The following is a 19514-nucleotide window of genomic DNA, read 5'->3' as shown; positions in this document are numbered from 1 at the left end:
AACAAATACTTTAACAAACTGGTATGTTAGTATGAGAGGTGTTAAGAATTAGGTTAGTTAGAGTAGGCGAGGCGCTTTTTGCGCTATTATTTTATCCAAAAAAATTCAGAACCTTTAATCTTTAACTATTATAATTGCCAATAGAGCGAGCAGTGGCGTGCGTGCGCCAAGGAGAGCCAAGAACTACGCTTCATAGTCATTAAAAAAAACTTTGAAGAATTGACCTTGAACACTTTGGATTTGATTCAGAATAATAATTTTTGGAGTTTAGTTCCGTAAATTTTCGTAAGTCACGCAGCCAATCCTTTGTGTCACGCTACCTTAACCGCGGCTCAAGTCAGCGGTGTTACAGGATGCCAACATGGCGGACGCGCAGTGTAGTTGCGGGTTTCTGTGTTCTTATGGTAATAACTACGCTAACAAACAAGGTAGGTACTTTACTAAAGCACGATATAGATCAACAGAGTACCTGTGATGTTCACAGAAAATTTGGGGCCTCTATAGTTGAGATACGTCCATTCGTCCGGCTATTCTACAACCAGTACAACACGGTCAATTGGCTGATACCTACTTTTTGCTCAGGAACCTGGGTTAAATGTGGGGTAAACAACGGCCAGGGAAACCGAATTGACAGAATATTACAGCATAGTATAATCTGAGTCTTACTTGTGATATATATTGATACATCTGTTAATAAAAAAATATTTTTTCGGCTGATATTTTGTTCCTAGTATGTTCTGTCTATCCTGAAGTTCACCTACCCCACAATATTTCAGAGGTAAGTCAACCTAGACATTAATACAATTACAATTAACAATTATACCATTTCTATTGAGGTGGAGAAATATCTACCGAGAGCCGAAGGCTCTTTACAAATTGCAGAGCAGAGAGGGGAGGGCCAGTCAACACTCCTCTCCCCAAAGTCAGATGGTTTTTTTATAAGTCTTTTCACCTTAAAGCCAAACAAATCAATTCCAGGTCATACAGACCCAAAGGGTCAGTACGCAGCTCTTACAAGCTGCAATTTGATTGGGCAAATGAACAATATCCGCACCTCGACACAAAGAACGAGAAGAATAGAGACTAAAGAACTCCTTTGTAGAGCAAAGATAATATGAGACAAAGCAGCTGCGTGTGCTTACTCGCCCAGAATAGCAGTGTGAACAATTTTGGAATCAATTTGGTTTCAGAAAAGACAGCATTTAGGAGAGCTGTGGTGATTCATTGGAAAATTATTTTCTCATCCAGGCAAAGCCAAACAAGAAAAAATCACCATGAATCCACCTTTGCTCGCAAATATCCATAAGAACAGCACTCAATCATGCCCCAATAGACTACATGATATCCTAGGACACTCTCCCAATATGGTCATGGCTGTATTTTTGATGAAAAATACAAGCAACCATCAACTTGTTCTCACATCAGCAAAGTGGCGATTGCAAAACTGTTGGAAAGCTTGGATACAGCTGACTAGGTGCAGCAGTGTTTGACTTTGACTGGCTGTATAAAACTCAGAATAGAGGGAAGGTATCTGTTTTCAGTTTTTTTTTTTAAATTTAGCTAAAAAAAGTCAATGTGTTAATTAACTACCTCTCCCCTTTTTAATTCGCATATACGCAAACAAATAATATAGATACTGGGATTGGAAATCAGTCCCATGATTTAAGATTGTCACTGAGATGCATATGTAGTTATCAGAGTTTTTATTAGGTGAATTGATTGTTGGTTCTTCTGTTTGCATTTGTTAGTTGGCAGTCAGGGACTATGGCTGTGGTTTTATTGAGTCTCCATGTGCTTGGTTATATAAACCTGGATTTATCAGTTAACAGGTATGGAAATTACATATTTTTTATCTTTAACGCAAGGTAATGCACATATGGTAGCATAGACTTTTTTGTCTTTTTTTTTCAGGGATATCCTAATTTCCTGGTTTCCAGGCACTGTGTTTTTTTCTGGTGCAATCTATGCTGGCTCAATTGCACTGTCTAGACTGGTATGGCAGTAAATTGATTATAATTCATTGATTTAGTGCTGGATCCAGGATTTTTTAAAGGGGGCCAACATCCCAAAGGGGGAGGGAGGCATATTAAAACATGATGGGAGATATAATTACTGATTTTAACTTTAAAAATCTATTCAAATTTTAGGTAGAGAATTTATTTTTTAACATTTGTGTTGTTGTTTCAAATATACTAAATTTGTTTCGGTCTGATTTTTAATAAATAATGGATCTTAGGCTCCTACTCACAGGCTTTAGATGTTCTTTTCTCATCTCTAACACCTGATATTTGGAATGTTTAGCATAATGATAATCTCCAGGGCGAGTTACTTATAGTGTCCTGTGTTTAAGTCTGTTCCAGTTTTCTGTGCACTGCAGTATGGGTCATTTGTGGTAATGACATTAGTTGACTGGTTAGTCTTCAACAGAGTAAGTATATTACAGTAAAACATTTTCTTTTTTATTTGTTTGACAGTTATTCTTTATCTAGAACAATAAAAAATCTCAGGTTCGTTGGAACTAGAACAAGTAATGGAGGTGTACAGCAGACTCTCCAATAAATTCTAGCAATTTTAAGATCTCATAATAGCTCTGAAGATAAACTTTCCTCTTATTTCAGAAATGAGCCCCTCTTGTGGCCAAAAGTTTTACTACTGAGGCACTTTTCCTAGGATTTTTTGGGGAATTTACGTAAAAGTATCCCAAACACATCTCCCTCAGCATATTAAACCCAAGGCTTGATTTCAAGTCGTGTTTGTGTGCCTGGTCCATTAGCACAGAGGATTGTGTGACCACAATGCCCAACATTGGCTGGAACATATAAACAAGTTTTCTGTCTCATGTGGTTCTTTTGTTTTGTGTTACAGATTGAGCAATTTTCTAAACTTGCATGGTGAGTGGCATATGAAGTGCTTTTTAACATTCAGAATAAAGCATCGCATGTAATATATTATTGGGATGTTATTTCAGGCTATTACTATCAGCAGTTGCAGTTGTTGGAGTAGTTCAAACAGACCCTAAGGTAGAGATAATGTTTACCATTATTTGATATATCAACGAATCACCAGAAAGAATTATATTTTTTCTTCTTTATCTTATATTGCTGTAACAATACTGTATCATAATCATTCCATTACTTCTGTTGTCACGATAGCTTATTGCTATCATCATTATTACCACCAATTATTATCATTGGGATTTATAAAAAGTGTTCCCTGTAAAATTGCAAAATCTTGTCTCAGACTTAACTAAGACTTCCTTTATGCCTAGTGCACACTAGTGACATATGTAACAACATTCGCCTGCACACTCTTGTTCATATGTTCAAGTGTGAATAGTTTGATATAATGACATAAGCCCAATACAATGACATGAACATAAAGATAGAAGTGAAAAAACATGTTTTTCTTCTTTTATGACAATGTCGATGTCGTTATGTTATGGGCTTGTGAACATAAGAGTGTGCATGCCTATGTTGTTATGACCCAAATGTGCAGCATTAGACTTAGATTTAACTCAGATTTTTTTTTCTGTCTCACATTCGTTTACCAGACAACTTTTTCAATCTCAGATTTCTTAGCCATTCTTCTGGAAATTCTAAGTCAGGAAGACCATTCACCATCTTTTACCATCGTTCTATCACCCACACAAACTTTTTGTTTGTTTGTTTTTGTTTGTGTGTTATAGTATGATCAGATGGGCTACCGCTGGATGTTAGTACATTGTACATTTACAGGTAACATTAGTGTAAACTATGTAAATGAAATTATATGAATGGGATGAAACACTTAACCTATTTCCATGTATTCTAGGGGCCTACTTGGCATTTGAAAAGTCAAAAAAGTCACTGCAACTCAGGTAACTATAGATAGAGGTTATGCTGTGTTTAACACATCAACTTTAGCACATCAACATCTGGTGATAAAAACAACACCTGGAGATAAGTATTTTGAATTTTTATTGGTTTCCTTTTGATGTAGCAGGCTGTCCATAAAGTGCAAGTTGATCATAGCCTGCTTGTAGGGGGGGGGGGGGGGGGTTGGGGTTGTATTCTGGTATTCTGCGAGAAAACCTGAATTTCACTATTTGGACACCATTTTGAAAAATACGGATGTGGCATGAATAGGTGAGCAGGGAAGGCTAAAACAAACCCCTTTCCTGCTTGCCCCACTCCCCCAATGACAAATTCTATTCCATTGATATTTTACTAAGTTGTAATTAGCACCCTTTTACATATTCATTTTATATTTAAAGCAATCTTATATTATTATATTAATGTTATTCTCATTTTCAGTGATCTGAATAAAATATTTTATAATACATTCTCAAGGTAAGGAAAAGTGTTCTTTTTTATTTAATTTGGAATTTGAATTACATGTCAACATTATTTTTCTTAATGTTTTATTTTAGCGTGGTTTTACTTATGGGGATAAGTATTGGTGGAGGTATGTACTGTAATGCTCTGTACTTGATAATTTACTGTATTTTGTTTTTATTTTATACAATATTTATGGTACTTCAATGCTGCTGGCAGTGTATGAATTCAGGCCTAGCCTGCAATGATATCTCTAGGGTCTTGTAAACACATAGCTGTCAACCCACCCGCATAAGGCGGGTGTCAAGATTTGGGACCTCATCACAAGCCCAATTTTTCTGAGAATGTTTACACATTCTCTGTATTCTCTTATGTTTTTTTCATATATTTACTGTATTTCACCCAATTTTACAAGATTTCGGTCCAAGTTTGGTTGACAGCTGTGCAAACAAAATGAAGTAAACTTGTCTTCATATGACTGTTAATTTTTTTTAGGGGAACTGTACAAAGTCATAGAATTCCCATTCTTATATACACGGGAGTTTCACATAGGCTGCATTATAAGGTATGTTATGGACTTGCAGATCTGTGAAAGTTATAGTTAAGAATAATAAAATTTCTTTTGCCTTTATACAGGGCCCTTTTTGCAGGTTTTTAAGCTATGATAGATAATGATAATAATCATGATGATAATTATTATGGTGGTGATGATGATAGTAATAGTAGTAATAATATGATGATAATGAGGATGATGATGACGAGGATGATGATGATGATAAAACAATATTTCCTTCCCATGTACAGGCCCAAAAATAGGGTCAGCAGTTTGTTTACCTATTTTGCAGACCACTACATAATATATGTGAATCCTCATAGTTCACATTGTATTAATTATTTATATTCTCATAAATGCAGACTTTCCAGTTAAGTGGCATGGCAATGGTCCACCAATATTTTTTTGTTGGAACATATTCATTCCACTAAAGAAGAGTCTTAAATAAGCTTTAATAAAACACAGGATTAAACTAGTAATATCTTTTTTATTCTAGTGGAATATTTGGGGCTGTCGTCGGTCTTCTAGGCACCAATCTTTCAAACACAGAGGTTGGCCCCTCTCAACCCTTAATTAGCAGTATTATAAAGGTATATAAATGTATTTCTCCAAGAAATAACTATATTTTGTTATGCTTTCTCTGTAGATTAATGTTTGTTTGTTCATTTTTGTTAAGGTTGCTGTTGCAGTCACATCACTAGCATTCTACAAAGCAAGTTATACTTTGAACTTAGGACTTTTGTAAGTTCCATGTAAATGCTCTTTGATGTTTTATTTGTTTTGTTTTTCAATCCTACATATTAACCTTTCTATTACTTATACTGCTGTCTTTTGTGTTTCAGTATTATTTTGGGACTGGCAAGTGGTGTCATGTACTCTTATAGTCCTGATTTAACTGTCAGCAATGGTGACAAAATGAGAGAGGCTCAGATTTAAGTAATCTAACAGCAAATGACAGGTCTGCATCTTTCAGTCACATGTGCACCCTGCACCTTTATTTTGATTACAGTACAAGTTGCAACTGTTTTTAGTGGACAATCACCAGCTTTAGATCAGTTGATTGCCTTTCTAGTCATCTCACTTTAAGAGGTTGTAGACCAAAAACACAAGGCCATCAATGAAATGACGATTGAATTGTTTCTGAGCTTTGCATTTTTGTTTACTTTGTGCGTATTTGAGTTTTTATCTCTTGTCTACTTTTTGGACGCCTGGTGCTTCTCAGGCTGTCACAGCACTGATGTGCAGTCTAATCAGTGGCGTAGCCAGGATTTTTAACAGGAGGGGTCCCAAAAGGCCCGGTGAAGGCATTTTCTCCTGTATTTGAAATAATGACTCATACATTTACTGTATTTTTGGCTGCTAGAAGGGGGGGCCCCCGGACCACCCCCTGGCTACGCCCCTACTAAATGGCCTTAATGACTGCAAAATACAGTAGCTTTCGTAACCAAAAACAACAATCGCGTTTGCAGTAGCTCATGTGACTGAAAACTTAATTATCAAACATGGCAATAAAAACACATCAGATATTTATTTCTGTAAACATAATTTTACTCTGACGATCAACCATGTATGGTGATTGACATATTTATACAGAAAAGATACTGTATTTGTACCATTCACGAAATATAACTTATTTACAGTATAGAGGGTTTTTTGTTTTAGCTGAATATCCCTAGATATCGTAGATAACGATGGTAAGCAACATTTGCTGTCGTCAGAACTCAAGCAGTGTATATTGTTTTTAAGTCTATTGCAAAAATAATTTATTTTATTTTATAAGTTTATTGCAAAAAATTGTTAGTTAGAGCGAGAGGCTTGAATGTGGGCTTCTAGAGGGTCCATGTTCTAGTGTTTGCCTATCATCTTTGTGCTTCTGCGACGCCTGCTTAGGGTCTTGGTACTTTTGTTTGCTGTTGGTTCTTAGGCGATCCGTATTCACGTGTGAGAGCTCTGTGAACTTATAACTGAATGCCAGAGGGCCCATGTTCCAGTAGAGGCCCATCATCTGTGTGCTCCTGTGTCATCTGCTTAGGGTCTTGGTACTTGCGTTTGCGGTTGGTTCTTAGGCGATCCGTATTCACGTGTGAGAGCTCTGTGAACTTATAACTGAATGCCAGAGGGCCCCTGTTCCAGTAGAGGCCCATCATCTGTGTGCTCCTGTGTCATCTGCTTAGGGTCTTGGTACTTGCGTTTGCGGTTGGTTCTAAGGCGATCTGTCTTCAACATGTGTTGTATTCTATTAATCTGTTCCTTCACTGTCTCGTTTTCTCGTTCTGACTTGTCACCCTCGGTCTCTTCGTCCGAAAACAATACATTATCCTCGTTTGGCGTGGTACCACTCTCACCGAGATATGAGGCTGTTGAGCTGCTGTTGCTTGATTCTTTCTGGTAATCCTAACGAAATTAGTTGGATACAAATTAGGCGAGAACATGAAATGTCAATATATTTTATGGAAAATCAGTACTTCATTGTGTGCAACCTTCCTCCCCTGACGGTTGCGAAAATACTTTTCACGTAGCTTTCGTTTCTCACATCGTGTTATCTAAACGCAGCCTTGATACACAAAAAAAAAAAAAAAAACGTCCGACATGCAATAATCAATGACCGTCCGCGACAGCTATAGTTTAGTTGTGTTGATAATATATGCACTTATCAATGTCTATGCCCGCATCAGCTATAGTTTCGTTCGGTTGACATACATGCACATACATGACCGTCCGCAACAGCCATAGTTTAATTGTGTTGATAATATAAGCACTAATCAGTCTACGTCCACATCAGCTATAGTTTAGTTCTTTTGACAAATATGTGCATGTGTTGATGTCTACGTCCATATCATCAGCTGATAAAATCAAAACCTACCTCCAGATCAGCCGAAGTCTCCTGGCATCTGAGCCTATCAATCTGCGGATCCATCGGAGTCACCATTGCTTCTTTTGTTTCTTCATCATTACTCGACACCTGTTTAATTGCAACAGGTTCATCGAGCGTGTTGCTCTGCTGTTTATCATCTTCAATCCTGAATCGCACCCGCTTGACTGGCGCCAACTTAACATCCTGATTAGATGATGATGGCTGCCTCTTTAAGCACCCGGTCCTTTTACCCTCTATACCATCACTCATTCCCTTTTCCATATGATCTCCTGCTGGGTGGAAATCCTTTGCTTCCATTTCCATAAGCTTTTCTTTTTTCTCTGTTCCATTGTTGTCGATTAATGATCTTGACCCATCGTCCACTTTGCCAATGTTGCTGTGTGGTGCTATTTGAGAAAGACTCCGCTGATACTCGACGCGCCTTTCGTCGATCTGCACACTTTCGTGGGACTGGAAGATGGGTGATAGTAAAAGCTGGCTGTTGTCCGATATTTCAGGAGACTGTTCTGTCTGGCTTTCCTGGTTTTCTTTTTTATCTACTGTCACTGGTAAAGAAATGCAGCATTTGTCGATGCTTTTGGGGTCTTTTTCAACTTCCGTAACAGCATTTAACTCATTTTTGTTACGACAAATGGTTTCTTTCTCGACACCTACTGGTTGGGCCTCCTGCTTTTCGCAACTTGGGAACTCTGGGCTGCTTATCTTGACATCCCCGCTAAAAGTGCTATCAGCAGTCCCTTTGATAAGCACATCGGTGAGGACTTTCTTATCGGTGTTTACCTCTGTTACTGACTCCCCGTTTTTTTCTGATGTTAATCCAACCACATCGTCTACCATAGCTACATCCCTTGCCTTGTTGGAAGACGCGCTCTTGGAGGTTCCATGTGCTCTCATTGGGCCTATATCTCGCTCTTCCCACTGAGTGCTTCCTGGAAATAACCAACCATGGCTGATCATTTTTAGTTTCTTTTAAATTTACAAACGCCTTTCATGCAGTTATTGACAGCATGTTTAAAGGATAGGAATGGGAGATGTAAGGCTAGGTTAAGGCCCCTTGTAAGTGCTGATGTGTGCTGTCTCAGATGTTATATTTCTGGTATATTAGTGTTGTTTTATCTGTCCAAAGCCCTGTGAAAATGTTTTCAGGTACACTGTGCTATTTATTTTGCTTTGTGGTAACCGAATGAGGCAATTGGCTGGGAGATGCTTTAACAGGGGTAATCATTTACCAACCTTTTATTTCATTTTCCGTGTATGCCTTTTCGCCAGTAAGTACGTAATTGCTTTTGTCCCTATTATCTTCGTTCTACAAAGGAGTTCTTTTGTCTCTAAATCTCGTTGCTTGTCTCGAGTTATTGGGTATTGTTTTTTACCTAATCAAATTGGAACTTACTTCATACCGACCCCTTATCGAGTCTTACCATCCTCTTGATAGATGACTGTCTGTGTCTCGGCACACGCTGTTTCCACTTTCCTTGCGCCCTTTCTCATGTCTAGCAGAGCATTAAACATGCTCTCCACCTGTACTTCTGCCTCTGCTAACTTGTCCTTCAGTTGGGGGATCACCGTGGCATTCTCCTGATTACGCTCCTGCTCACTGGCAAGTTGTGCTTTTAGAGAAGTAGTCTGAGGAAGATTTAAGTACTAGGGTTATATCTGAAGGAAGGTTAAGCGTAATAGGGTCATTACATTGTTCCGAGAGTAGGTTTAGGTAATAGATTTAATGCAGCCTGATTCCTATTCTGGTCCTATAACCGCGCGTTTTAACCAGCCTTTTTGTTTCAAAATGGTGGCTTTTTAAAGGCAAACTACTGGCATATTTTTCGAAAACGTAGGAAAATAAGAGCAAGCAAAAGGCTTTTTTAACGTTCAATCCTTCAGCTACACCCCTATTTCTTAGGGGTAATTATTGCTCTTGACCACGCCCAAATTGATACCCCTTAGGGTTAAAAATGTTTTGGCCGATGACCATCCCCGTCGGTAGTATATTCAAGGGTGACCTTTCCAAGAACTCAACCAAGTCCATGAAAGTGTAGCCAGAGTATTTTTGTTCTCTATTTGCCATTACCTCGTTTGCATGGTTCTCCTTGAGCTCCTCTAACTGACTGCTAATTTGTCGTAGATCATCCTCCGTATTTGTCAAACTGGTTTGCAGACTCGCTGCATCATTGGTTAAGTTTTGTACACGCTCTGTCAGCTCACTGTTTTGTCCAGACAGTTTGCTGTTTTCATCCTCCAAGCTGTTGTGTGCTTGACACAAAGCATCGTAATCGATCTGTACTTTGCTTAAGCGGCTATTTAGATCCTCTTTCTATACAAAAAAAGTTAACGTGGTTAGACTATCCTATATAGTCGATACTCTCCCATTTAAAATCCTAATAGCCATTAAGAAAATTGCCAGGGTTCATTTTTTAAAAAAATCTGTTAGATTTTGCCGGCTTTGTGGATTTTGTTGGAAAAAAAACCCAGCATACTCAAAATATAAGAAGAGGAATACAGGAAAAAAGGGCCGGTAGAGACCAGAAAAGAGATATTTTGGCAGCTATTCTGAACCCTGATTGTCCATCCTGGAGCTGAGAAACACACGTCTTTGACAACCAAACCGCCTGAAAACTCTCAATAACCTGCTCATAAAAATCTTTTTGAGAAGGCTGATAGGGGTGGAGTAAACCTGGTGCAGGCAAGTGGTCGTCGATTAGAGTGGAGGAGTATAAACAATGTTATCGATACTTTTTGTAATCATGTACAAACAATGGTATCGATACTTCTCGTAATCATGTCTTGTTATAAACTACATTATACATTACATTATATCTTTATACATAATACATAACTTTCCCACAAAATACTCACTTCATGGCCTTATAAAGTGCGATAAGTAAACAAATAGAAACCGATAGAAACAATTATGTGCGCATGAACACAACCGAAATCCTCTACTTCAAGTAGGAGGCCAAATCAAATTTTTATTCTAACATGCTAATGTAACGCTTATAACTGGTATATATGGTCTTGTTGGCCACGGAAGCGCGCGTCGCACCTTCCAATTATTTACAGTGTTAGCATACCTCAGCAAGCCATGTCTTGGTCTCGGTCTCTATTCTCTCCTCTAGTTCTTTCTTGGACTGTCTCTCCTCCGCAAGTGTGCTTTCCAGCTCAAGCCGCTCGTTCTTTAAGTCGTCTATTTCTAGTGCATTCATCGTCTCTGTCTCTGTGTGCTTATTAGCTATATCCACGTGTCTGTCAATCAGATGATGCGCGTCTTTCAATGAGTCCACCAGAGCCTAGAGGGACATTAAACGAATGTCATCATCATCATGATTACCACCGTCACCATCATCACGATCACCCATCACAACATATTCACCATCATCTTCATCATTACCACCACATCACCTGTCACATATTCATCATTATTACCATTACATCATCAACATTACCACCACCATCCCTCACATATCATTCATCATTATCACCATCATCATCTTCTCATCATGACCATCATCACCCTTTACATCCTCATTATTATCATTACCATTACCACCATCATTTGTCACATCTCATTCATCATTATCACCATCATCATCTTCTTCATCATGACCATCATCACCCTTCACATCATTATTACCATTACATCATCACCATTACCACCGTCATCCGTCACATCTCATTCACCATTATCACCATCATCTTCATCATGACAATCATCACCCTTTACATCATTATTATTACCATTCATCATCACTATTACCACCATCATCCGTCACATCTCATTCATCATTATCACCATCTTCTTTATCATAATAATCATCACCCTTCACATCATTTATATCACCATTACCACCATCATCCGTCACATCTCATTCATCATTATCACCATCATCTTCTTCATCATGACCATCATCACCCTACACATCCTCATTATTACCATTACATCATCACCATTACCATCGTCATCCGTCACATCTCATTCATTATTATAACCATTATCATATCTTCTTCATCATGTTCTTCATCATTACCATCATCGCTCTTCATATTATCATTATTACCATTACATCATCACCATTACCACCATCATCCGTCACATCTCATTCATCATTATCACCATCTTCTTCATCATGACCATCATCACCCTTCACATCATCGTTATTTCTATTACATCATCACCATTACCAGCATCATCCGTCACATCGTATTAATCCTTACTACCCATTGTACCACCAGCCCCTTCATTACATCGAATTAAATTATACCATCACCAAGAACCTAAACCATCATGTTTCGATACTTCAATCGCTACAAGCGCGTTGGTAATTTCTTCAATCTCGTTACAGCCATTGTCGTCTTTGTTAAAGATCCCTTTCGCTGACTTTTCCAGTAGTCACTTCCATCATAAGCCCTGCTATTTGTACCTTAGCTTCCGCCCTCGAATCTTCCAGTTGCATCTGGTACTGTCGACAAAGCTCCTTCTGCTGTAACAAAAATATGTCTCTTTGTTAAAACACAATTTGTGTGTATTTGTAACGCGATTCTAACACAATAAAAGAGCGTGGCAAAATTGTCCCGGAAGACGCTCTCGTCCCCACATTTCACGCCCTAGGCCTGACCCCCACTACCCCAAGAGAAATCCGCCACTGCTGCCTTGCTTAACCTACCATCCTCAGCTCTTTATCTAACGCCTCCACTGCATTTCCAGTCTCCCCTTGATTCACTGCACTATCCTTAGCGGCCCGTTTGGCTGCAGCGGTCTTTAGACTGATAACTTCTTGAGTCCGGGCTTCCATCTCCTCCTTGCACGCCTTCAGTAAACACTTGTGGTGCTCGTTTGTATACATAAGCTTCTTGTGCAGTCGCGAGGCTGACAGAACTACCACACGTGAAAGCAAGTTTCTGAGTCATTTACGCGGAGAACTTCAATAGACCGTCTTTGTGAAAGAGGTCTATAGACCTCTTGTACTACGAAATCACGTGGTTTTTTTTAGTGAAAAATTCTACACAGAGAGAGATGGCTGCGTCTGCCACGCCAGAGAACGACGAAAACATAAAATATTTTAATGACAATACTGAATTAACGATTGTTAATTCAGAACAATTTTAGCCTATGGCTACATATCTTCTCATTCTTTTCTTTATCCTTTTTTTTCTCGCAGTTGACAATTTTAGAATTACTTGGTGTTGGGTTCCCCTCCCCAACCTTCTCGATCAGTGCAGATTTTGACCTAATTGACTATTGGCGACTAGAGCATTCATATTTTCCGCGATACAGCAGCCTGTGTGTGCATCCACCGCCTGTAAACAATCTAATTTTACGTTGACGCGCCCCTCACTTTTCTCGTATCCGTAAAGATAGAGGGCATCGTAACGTCACTCTAATTAACATACCACTGGCCTCAACATTGTCGACCTGTTCTAGTACTTTTGCACACTCCTTGGTTGTTTCTGTACACCGTCTGTCCAGCTCACTGATCTGTGACTCATGATTCTTACGGGCAGACACTTGAAGATGTATCTCGCGCTCCTGAGCAAATCACATTGTAACACATTTAATAGCGCATTGTGCACATATCAATTTTAAGCCGGTGGGAGGTGCGGCACCTTTATGGAAAATAGAGTCATTATTTCCTTTTCTCTCAAATTCTTTCATATATATTACATATTTTGATACAATACCGATCTAAAAAGTGGGGGAGCGAGCGTGTATAAAATTGTTGGTACTCTGCGCCTGTATTCGTGTCAACATACGAAAGAGAGAATCACACTTTGAAACTCACCAGTCCTTTGGCTCTTTTCTCAATGTCGTATCTTGTGATCTATGGGAGTATCAAAATAATCACAAGGGTTACTTGACGACTAATGATTAAAGAACTTTGCGGCAAGGCAGTAGGCCATTCCAGCTATAAATTTGCGCGCGCATAACCATAGAAACCTACCTCAACTACCAGAATGCAGCGCGCGCTTTTTTAAGCTTACATCAATCGAAGCGCGCGCTGCATGCCGGTAGTTGAGGTACGTTCCCATGGTGAGTGCGCGCGCATGCTTATAGCTGGAATGACCTATAGGCGGAAGGCATCCAAGGGTTTAGGAGTTGAATTTTGTTAATTAAATTCTTTGATCGTTTGTTTCAAGAAACTGCGTGGATTTTGGTTATCTCTTCCAAGAAGCTCCGAGAATTTCGTGCAGTAAAATACTTTATCTGTTCCGAGAAACTGCGTGTATTTTGATTGTCTGTTCCAAGCTGCGAGAATTTCGTGTAGTACATACATTGACTACACTCTTCTTTCTATAAGAGCCTTTTTAAAAGGACGTCCAGTCTTAGATTTCATCAAATTTTAAGAACAGGCCGAGGCTCAGATAGCAGAAAGGGTCTTTTCTTTTTTAGTCATGATGCGTTCTAAAATGCAGAATCAAATTGTGCTCATATAGTAAAAACCTTATTATTGCTATTGATCATTAGTGTAATTCTCTTCCTAATAATTCATTGGGTATTGTATTCTTATATTCACAAAAATGTAAGAACATCGTTAAGAACATATCCCAAAGATAAGAACGGCCCAGCGTCAACTGAAAATTAGATGTTCTTATAAAAAGAAGAGTGTATCTGTTCCAAGAAACTGCGTGTATCTTGATATCGGTTCCAAGGAGCTGCGAGAATTATTACTTACATGGAGAGCTCGCACTTCGTCTTTCAGTTGGGTCATCTCAGACTCGCGGCACTGTGCAGCCAAATTGTACTTTTCCTGAAAAGCACATTAAAAAAAAAAATACTCCTTTCATTAGAGAGATTCCGACGAGCTAACGACATAGAAAACAGAAAATCGTATTTCATCGATAGTTTGCGCATTTTGCCAGAACTGATTGCGATTTTTGTCTTTATGCAAATGAGATGATACCCTGGGTACCAGAGGCTCCGAGCTTCGAGGCGACAACGATTTGAGTAGGTAATGAGATGACGCACTGCATTTATCTATTCCATACGATAAGCCATCCCTAGTTATAGTCAGTCCTTAATTTTTCTAATGTTTTTATATTATAATATTTGATAAAGACAATAGCATAACGAGTTAAAAAGTCCCTAACACGTTATGAATAAAAGCCTAAAAGCCCAGTAAAAACAACGCAAGCAAACATAGTGCTTATACTGCCCAGGGAAGTATTAGGTGCTATCGTGGTAACTTAAAGCCGCATTGTCACCAGTTTACTTCCGGAGGTCCGACGGAAACCTCAACCGTTAAAAGACAAAAGTATCTATTAGAATCCGAGATATTTTATCAGGCCATCCGCTCTAAATTACCAATCACACCCTCAAAGAAACTTCCAATAGACACACTGCTTCCAATATTTTGAAATATTTTCGCGTTTTCCTTTAAAAATTATCGGATAGGTAATCGACCGGAAGTAAACTGGTGACAATACGGCTTTAAGGCTGCTTCACACAAGGACGCAAGAGTAATCACAAGCGCGATACTGCTAGTGAGAGTCGGCCAAACAAGCGCAAGAAAACCAAGAAGTTTTGTTTTACTTGCGCTTGTGTTCCAGTGAGAACCGAAAAATGACGTGCGTTGCGCTTGCTTCCTACTAAGAACCAACTTCAAAAAGTATTTAGAACTTACCTTTATATTCTCGTACTGTTGCAAACGTTCTTCATACTAGAAGAAATAATAAAGGAAAATATCTTTACTGGCGCGGTCCAACGGGTCCGAACCTACCCTGCTCATGTGACGAGATGTGTTGACCCCTTCGTTATTAGTTAAAAAGACGGTTAATTTTACGTGTGTATTTGGATAGAAAAAGTTTCTAGATGTATCTTGTGACCAGACATTTCTTTTGACACCCTACCCTAACCGTAATTGTTGTCATCAAAACATTTGTTTTATGCAATTACAATCTGAAACTGTGTTTTGTTTGACGATTTGTGATGTCCCTCAAATTTATTTGTATGTTTGTGTTAGGCCAAGTTGTTTCAAGTGTTATTATAAAAACATCAAAGTTCTTGATTCGTTTAGATGGTTAAAGGTGTGCTGACATTAGTGTTGCTCAGTAACGACGTTGCTACGCTGGTGGCGTTGAGCGCGCGCATATACAAAACACGGAATTCGTCATTCACAAGCTTTCCTGAAGTAAAAGAAACAAAAAATATGCGTTTCAAGTTCCCCAAGATTGACTTTATGTTAATCTCAGCCTTTTCGGGTTATGATATTTCCCATATTTTGTAAAAACGAAGATTCAGCGAAGTCAAGCCAACCTTTTTAAAGCCAAAGTTTTCAATTTTCACTACCTGTTTAAGCACTTTGGTTGCAAACGCTCGCGCACGCACTGAAAATCTTATTTCAAAGTAGCGCGCGCTGTATCAGATTTTGAAATACTTTTTCAATTTTCATAATGACATGGCGGATATCGCTCCTTTGAAGTGGAAATACCACGAAACACTATTGGGATTTGTTTATATACTTCATTTCAATTTCATCATGTGAGATATCAGTGTGTGTGAGCAGGCCAAATGTGCACACACGGGCTTTGTTTCACTTCCGGTTCTGCATTTTCTAAAAGAAGCTTTTTTTTTGTCGCCAAATTATTTCAAAACGCAATATTTTTTCTGTATTTTTTTTATTAAAATCTCCTTTATATAGTCAAGCATGGATTTAGCGTTAATCTAACAGAAACCAAAATTATATCAAATAATCTGGATTTTAGGAACTTTGAAAAATCATAAAAAAACAATTACTCAATAATTTCTAAAACGCATGCTTGGCTTAATGCACTCATCCCTCAAGATTTATAAAACTTATTCAATATTTGTTTTCGAGCAATTTTACTTGAAATATTTGCTTTTATCTGTATCTATGTAACGTCATCATAATAGTCAGCACACTTTTGTTGGTCAACTTGGCAAATATCAGGGGCCGGTTGCACAAAGCCTGGATAAGTTATCTGCCGGATAGGCGTTAACCGCCGGATAAAATCCCTATCCAGCGAATAGTTATCCGGCGGATAAAATAGCGTTGCACAAAGCCTGGATAGAAGGCTGGATAACTATCCGATGAATAGCCATCATTTACCACTAAATGGCTTCCCGTTTCCATGGTAAATATGCAAAGCGCGCGATGTTTTTCCTTCAAACAAAATGGCGACCGTTGAAAAAGCTACTAAAAGTGTCAGAGAACAAACAGTTTATCTAGGCAAAGTGCATGTAAATCATGGAATGACCACAGGGGATAGTGTTCCGCTTCTTCTTTTCTTTGGGATTCACATTTCCCGACAAAACGGACAATATAGTTTGATTCCATTCCTGCCAGAGCTGCATGTAAGTTCATTGTAAATTTACCAACTGTAAAATTCGTCGTTTACATGTGTTTCAACTTTAACTGTGTCTAAAATTATTCGAAATTCTGACAAAAAAAATTGAAAGCAAGACGCCATTTTGTTTTTTCTTCACATTTATTCGGTGGATAATATTTTATCCGACCCATATCATCCGGATAACTTTAACCGCTGGATAACTTTTATTCGGGCTTTGTGCAACCGAATCACGCCACTCGGATAACTTTTATCCGCTGGATAAGGATTTAACCGGTGGATAAGACTTATCCAGGCTTTGTGCAATCGGCCAAAGACCCTTATGACTTTCTACAAGGCTTTTATGCTATATTCAATTTTCCTTAGCAACAGATGTCAGTACACCCTTAAGATGAGTTGACAAAGTTAGATTTAGAAGCAAAGAGAGACCACCTGTTTACGTATCTCAACTTCCAGTTTTTCGTGCTGCTCTTTTTCAGATTTATTCTTTGCAACTTCATCATCCTGAGAAGGAATAGCCATAACATTAGATTTTGGGAATAAAATGTGCCAAATGATAGAGATACCTAGGGGTGGGCATAGTGCTCCTTGACCCTCCCTCCCCCTCCCCCCTTTGGCCTTCAAAAAGCCAACCTCTACCTTGAGCCTTTAAAAACCAGCTCTACCTGTTATCGAAGAAACTTCCAATTTTAATTCTTTCAAATAATCTATGGCCACCAACATCGCAGGGTTCAAAATAGCGGCCGGCTGCCATCGATGGCCAGCTTTTTTCAGGTCTTTGCCGGCTCTTTTTTACTGTATTCCTTCTCACATTTTTTGTGCAGGCTTTTTTTCCCCACCAAAATTCACAAAGCCGGCAAAATCTAGCGGATTTGAATAAATTATTCTGAACCCTGCATCGCAATCTTCAACAGGGTCTTGGTAATTCCTAAAACATCTATGGACCATGATCTGCTGTTGTTGTTTTTTTAATAATATTTTTTCAATGTTCAACAGTTTACTATTGTACTTACCCATTTCCTTTGGAGTTCATGCTTTTCGGCCAATAAAGCATTTATTTTATCTTCATTCTCAGAGTCAACTGTCTGTTGGACAATTATATACTGGCATATTATACTGGCAGAGGGTTTACTCGCCCTACTGTGGTCTTTCTATGTTCCAGCAAGGAGCCTTGAGGATTTAACTGCTCAATTTTTTCGGATCAATAAAATCTGTGTTTAGATCAAGCAGCCCTTCCCATTTTGATACACTTCAAAGGCCTTGTTCTTTGATGTTAATACATTTTAAGTTGCTAATTACTCTTGAAAAAACTACATCATTGATATAGATATAGCATGAGAATGTAGAAGATGAGAAAGGTTATTATGGAGCTTATTCATATTTTACTAACTTACCCTGCGCAGCCTTAGTTCTTCTACCGCCTGAAAGTAGAAATATTTGTATTTCTTAGGGTTGTGAACAATAACCATCCCCTCTCCCCCAACTACCACCACTCATCAACCAAACATCACATCAGCCAACTGTCAGGTTACCCAATCCTGTTTTTTTTTAGTATAAATACAAACTACAGTTGCAATTTGCCTCGCAAAACAACATTTGCAAGTCGCACGCGCCATGCGACAAAAAAAAAAATTTCGGCGACTTGAAGAAATTTGTTGTGGAATGTAGAAGTTCTACTTGTCGTACGACTTTGAAAAAAAGAAAAAAAAAGAAACGAGTTGCAAAGGGGGTGTCACATGTTAGAAAACAGCACGTGACTTGCAATTATTTTTTTTGCGAGACAAGATGCATATTAATTCACACACCTCAAGAAAATTGTTAACAAATGTCCCGTCATTGAATATTTGTGTGGCTGTCTCGCTTTCTTCTATCTTCTGTAAGACGACTTGTACATTTTGTGCTACTTTTATCGGGGATTGCTTGCTTTCTCCTTCTACCGAATCACTCCCTTTTCTCATCAAACTAGAGCTGTCATTTTTCTGGTCATTCAACTCAATTTCGGTGTCATCTGTCGTTTTCTTAGACAAAGGAATAAAAAAAACTATTAAAAAATAAACAGAACTATAAAGTACTTTATAAGAGCTATTTCAGTCGCATAAGTACTACTTACCTTTTTATCTGTTTCCTCTTTTTCCTTGTCTTTATCCTCGGGCTCTTTGTCATCAAATTCATCTTTAGCTGCAGGCGTTTCTTCTACTTCCTCTATTTCAACCATTGTGCTAAAAACACGTTAGGTTCATTCTCACAATAAGAATTGCTCGAGAAAATAGATTTTTTATATAAAGAGACATTTCTACTGCTAAAATCCGAGAGAAAAATGAAAATTTGAATTTTCCCGCGCTTTTGACGAGCCACGCGCGCGCCTAATCCACAGGGAACCCACTTTTAATAGATTACAAAACAATTACTCTTTTCTAAATAAAGCGGAAAAATATATCTACGAGTTTTAAGAGTGTCCTGCTTTCCCTTTATGATA

The 19514-nt window shown here is 38.5% G+C and overlaps 2 protein-coding genes across 3 annotated transcripts; one reads left to right on the top strand and one right to left on the bottom strand.

Moving 5' to 3' along the window:
• Window positions 1–21: 21 nt before the first annotated feature.
• Window positions 22–5968, top strand: LOC5508641 (transmembrane protein 241). Its single transcript, XM_032377418.2, has 15 exons — window positions 22–428; window positions 732–778; window positions 1749–1829; window positions 1912–1993; window positions 2351–2428; window positions 2866–2891; window positions 2969–3020; window positions 3686–3734; window positions 3811–3856; window positions 4293–4328; window positions 4409–4443; window positions 4809–4878; window positions 5363–5456; window positions 5543–5607; window positions 5709–5968. The coding sequence occupies exons 1-15, from the start codon at window positions 354–356 to the stop codon at window positions 5800–5802; spliced, it is 930 nt and encodes a 309-aa protein (XP_032233309.2). The 5' UTR covers window positions 22–353; the 3' UTR covers window positions 5803–5968.
• Window positions 5969–6377: 409 nt separating this feature from the next.
• LOC116615626 (coiled-coil domain-containing protein 73) lies at window positions 6378–19396 on the bottom strand. 2 transcript variants are annotated; one of them, XM_032377412.2, is made up of 16 exons: window positions 19149–19396; window positions 18844–19056; window positions 18433–18459; window positions 18052–18123; window positions 17471–17542; window positions 15355–15390; window positions 14407–14481; window positions 13516–13554; window positions 13127–13262; window positions 12400–12611; window positions 12157–12216; window positions 10810–11025; window positions 9810–10052; window positions 9163–9367; window positions 7730–8670; window positions 6378–7260 (listed from the first exon to the last, which is right to left on the bottom strand). In XM_032377412.2, the coding sequence occupies exons 1-16, from the start codon at window positions 19251–19253 to the stop codon at window positions 6967–6969; spliced, it is 2946 nt and encodes a 981-aa protein (XP_032233303.2). In that variant the 5' UTR covers window positions 19254–19396; the 3' UTR covers window positions 6378–6966. The 2 variants fall into 2 exon arrangements, with proteins under 2 accessions (XP_032233303.2, XP_032233306.2); XM_032377415.2 differs by lacking the exon at window positions 18052–18123.
• Between the last annotated feature and the right edge of the window lie 118 nt (window positions 19397–19514).

This window comes from Nematostella vectensis, chromosome 11 (genome assembly GCF_932526225.1).
Source record: "Nematostella vectensis chromosome 11, jaNemVect1.1, whole genome shotgun sequence".
Classification (NCBI taxonomy): domain Eukaryota; kingdom Metazoa; phylum Cnidaria; class Anthozoa; order Actiniaria; family Edwardsiidae; genus Nematostella; species Nematostella vectensis.
The sequence above is the reverse complement of the archived record's forward strand: the minus strand, read 5'-3'. Positions and strand labels throughout refer to the sequence as shown.